Source organism: Larimichthys crocea, chromosome XVII, assembly GCF_000972845.2.
Source record: "Larimichthys crocea isolate SSNF chromosome XVII, L_crocea_2.0, whole genome shotgun sequence".
NCBI lineage: Eukaryota > Metazoa > Chordata > Actinopteri > Sciaenidae > Larimichthys > Larimichthys crocea.
The window spans coordinates 4,222,706-4,227,046 of NC_040027.1; the positions used below are offsets into that span (position 1 = coordinate 4,222,706).

The following is a 4,341-nucleotide window of genomic DNA, read 5'->3' on the forward strand; positions in this document are numbered from 1 at the left end:
GACTAGACTATTGCAACTCACTTCTCTCTGGCATAACTCAGAAATCACTTTCTCGCATCCAACTTGTGCAAAATGCAGCAGCGAGGCTTCTTACTGTTTTTAACAGACGACAGCGCATTACACTGATTTTAGCTTTCCGTCACTGGCTCCCTGTTCGTTTCAGAATTGATTTTAAGATTTTACTGATTACTTTTAAGTCCAAGTTACATATCAGAGATATTGACACCTTACGAGCCAGCCCGCAGCCTTAGGTTCTCAGGTGGTTCCCTTCTGGCTGTTCCAAAGTCGAGGCTCAAAACTAAAGGTGACCGGGCGTTTGCCATCAGGGGCCCCTTGACTTTAGAAACGCCCTGCCTGAGGACATAAGGCTCGCAGAATCAGTGAATTCTTAAAAAACATTTTTATAGACTTGCTTTTATGTGATGTTTGTCTTTTTAACTTTCTTTTTTTTAACTTTTAACTTAAATTAAATCATTCTATTTCACTGTGTTTTATTTCATTTTATTTTTGTTACGTGGTTGTATGTAATTTACGCTTTTCTTTCTTTTTTCTTTTTTTAAATTGCTTTTTATTGTCTTCTAAATGTTGTTCTTCCTATTTTGCCTGAGTATTTTGTTCATGCTTGTCTGTCAAAGCACTTTGTAAACACTGTTTTTAAAATGTGCTATATAAATACAGGTATTATTATTATTATTATTAGGGCTATTATTATCTTATTATTAGTCTAAATAACCATGGTTTGGTCTGTTGTAATGAATAATTGAGTGTCACGCTTAGTTTTCAACCCGCTCTAACAGCTGTACCAGCTTTATCAACAGAACAGAGAAAACTAAAAATGCAGCTGTCAGGATCTGTGTTTTTCTGTGTCCTTTTCCAACCCAGGTGATTGAAAGCCCTAAACAAAAGTATCTGCACTTTGAGGATGACTTCATCCATTGTTATAAAATAAACATAAATAAAAGAAAAACAGAGTAACTGCACCCTGTCCAGTAATCTAATCTGCCCTGCTAACTCGTTCCCTATTCCTGTGTAGCAGCTGTGATTTGTTATGTAACCACACCCATATTCACATCCATACATCTGCTTCTGCATCACCAAAGCAACTTATTTCTCTGTGCCATTGTTGTTCTTGTTTAGGTGTTGCTGCCAGTGGAGGCAACCTCAGTCACTTTCAATGTGACAAGCCATGACGTGGGTCAGGTGACCACATACCTGGTTAGCAACAACACAGACTTCAGTAGGTGGGTAGCAGCACAGACGCTACACACGCTGACTTAAAGCTAAACTTCCCCTCTCTTTATTAAGCTTATTCACATCCACAAATAATGGGCTTGTCTTGTGATGTTTTCAACTCTCGATTGCATTAACGAGCCATCTCTTTCTTCTAGTTTTCCTGTCCGGATCGCTTTCTGTCGTCCATAGCAACGCTTGTGTCAATAATCAGTCAGGTGATTGGTGGATTTACTTTCTGGCTGGTCAGTGTCCTTCTATCCACAAGTCTGGGAGAACTGGAGAAGGAAAAGGTAGTTTTCTGTCTGACCTCCACCCTTCTCTTCATTCAGCTAGGTTTTTGGACAGGTTTTGGTCAAGTCAGATATGAAAATAATGATGTTTGATTTATTATCAAGACACTACTACAGTTGTTAATGCCTGCTAAAGCAAATACATAATTAGTATTTCCTTGGGTTTAAATAGAGTATCAGGCTGAGCCCCTCTAAGTCTTGCTTCCACCGGATGGTGGACAACTGTTATTCATAGTATAGATCTATGTAACTGTGTAATAAAATACTAAAATGACTCAGTGTTTAGCTCTTTAGAAAAAGAGAACACTGAACTCAGACAAATGATACCTAATAAGTTTGTTTTCAGTGTTATAGGTCTCAACTTTGACTTCCTGGCTCTCAACCTGACTGGCTTCATCGCTTACAGTGTCTTCAATATAGGGCTGTTCTGGGTGCCTTATATAAAGGTAACTTCATCATTTAAAGGGCCACTGTGCATGAAGGTCAGTCTACCACTAATGGCACCGCATTAATCGAGCGTACAGTCATAGACTCAACTGTACTTCAGTGGGTAGCTATAGAAGTCTTCTACAATCCAGAGGACAAACCAACAGAAATGATATCAGATTTATTTTTTGCCTCTGTTCAGAGCTACTGTGAAATATGTATTGTATGTGTTGACTGCTGTGTGTCTGCTCTATAGGAGGAGTTCCTGAAGAGGAACCCACATGGAATCAACCCTGTCAATGCTAACGATGTCTTCTTCAGTCTCCATGCTGTCCTGCTCTGTTTGATCTACATTATCCAGGCTGCAATGTATGAGGTGAGCTCACAGTCTGGGCAGCCTGGCTAACAAACGGAGCTACCATTGGCTAACAGCAGCTACAGTTGCAGCAGTTTACTTTACTTTAGTTCTGTTTAAAAGATATGTATTGAATAAATGTGTGAACAATGTCAGTGTTTTCTGACAGGATCTCCTAATCCTCTCTTTCCTCTGTCTTCCAGAGGGGCGGTCAAAAGGTTCTCTTGGATGGCCTTGTTCTTGTTGATCATTGGCTGGACATTTGCCTTGATCAGCTTATTCCTTGACGGTAAGCCAAACAGATCACCTGGTTGGATTACCTTTACTATTTCTCCTATATTAAACTAGCAGTCACTCTGATCAAATACGTGCCGCAGGTAAGCTGTACACACCCACAATGATATATTATAGTATTCTGTTTTCTGTATTTTTGTTGTGCATGTTTATATAAATGATCTGGCAGACGATTACAGTGTTGGTGGCTCGTCTGGCTGTTTTCCAGGCGTACATGAACTACAGAAGGAAGAGCACTGAGGGGTGGAGTATCGGCAACGTGTTGCTGGACTTCACTGGTGGAGTCCTCAGTATTCTGCAGATGATCTTGCAGTCTTACAATAATGGTAACTACTACACTTATTCTATTTTATTCTTTCTCTGTATCATTTGTAGCATTTAGGAGCAATGAAACTGAAAATTAAAGAAGATTTTCCCTTTGACAAAATGTAAATCGAGTTTCTGTAGTTGATTAATGTGGGACTAAGGTGGTAGTAGTTAATGGGAGCGTTGGTGTGTCTCTCCCTATCGGCTGCTTGCACCATGCATGACATGTGAAATAATGAATAAAATACTTTGAACATCCGTTGGTGATAACGCACACACATCACACACTTTATATCTGACTGACAGAGCTTGCTGTTTGTACTAACTGTAAGGTGTGTCTCTCCTCAGATGAGTGGGGGCTGGTATTTCGGTGATCCTACAAAGTTTGGTCTTGGTCTGTTCTCTGTGGTGTTTGACATCCTCTTCATCACTCAACACTACTGCCTCTACCAAAAGCCACCACAGTACGAAGTAATTTCGAGCAACGGGAAGACTGACGCTGATCAGTGCAGTGTGGGTGAAACTTAACAAACACACGGGTACGCACGATTGATTACATCGTCAGTTGTCACCTGATTGACCAAGAAATTGAAGCTGCTGAGGAGAGGTTATGGTTGCCATCACCTACACCAGTGATCATCAAGTTCAGCACTTTTTTTTTTTTACCACTGTATGAAAATTTTGATTGATAAAATGGATGAGAAAGATTGATCTAATGCTGTCACACGTTTTTTTTTTTTTTTTATTAAATACAACGTCACAGAGCAAGAGAAGTCTAAGATTTGTGAGAGAAAGTGTCTCTGTTACATTATTTGTCCACCAGAGTTTCCAAGTTTACCTTTCTAATGTGTATAGAGTTAATCTGGTGATCTTCTCTGGCTTATTGACCAATATGCATAATGCAGCTTTCACATTTAGTATAAAAAATATAAAGAAAGAGAGAAAAAGAATTGCAAACATAAAATAAATTAATAAAGTTATTAGTATAATATTATAGGCTCTTTCTGTGCACTTCAGAAACACCTAGAAGCAGCAGGTACAGTCGTCTCCATGCACCATCACCCACTCAGACTCCATTACTGAAGACGAGGTACGTTGAAGTCTGCTACACAGCATTGTAGCATCATATCAGGTTGTGGATACACAAAGTTGCTAGAAGGATCACTTCATTGCTCATTTGTTGATATTAAGGAAAGTATACAATCTGACCGGACTGATCCAGACCCCCAGAGTTCCATCACTGACATGTCTCGTGTGTTTCTTTTCCTCTTCAAATCATCATTGTCAGTTCAGCGGGGAAACCGTTCTAATGAACGGCCCTCACCATTGACCAGTGGCTGTGTGTGCACATTTATAGGTGTGGGAGAGCTGCTGTGGGGCAGGTGGGACCAAAACCAGAAACCAGAAGTGTTTTGTTCTGAAAAAAATCAAAAAAAA

At 39.8% G+C, this 4,341-nt stretch overlaps 1 protein-coding gene across 1 annotated transcript; it reads left to right on the plus strand.

Moving 5' to 3' along the window:
* Positions 1–1,186: 1,186 nt before the first annotated feature.
* On the plus strand, positions 1,187–3,615 carry LOC104927290 (cystinosin). Its single transcript, XM_027290207.1, is given in 11 exon segments — positions 1,187–1,195; positions 1,389–1,468; positions 1,470–1,523; positions 1,870–1,969; positions 2,206–2,325; positions 2,508–2,525; positions 2,527–2,595; positions 2,598–2,681; positions 2,807–2,924; positions 3,253–3,269; positions 3,271–3,615. Coding segments are annotated over 11 exon segments (831 nt in total). The 3' UTR covers positions 3,433–3,615.
* The last annotated feature ends 726 nt before the right edge of the window (positions 3,616–4,341 follow it).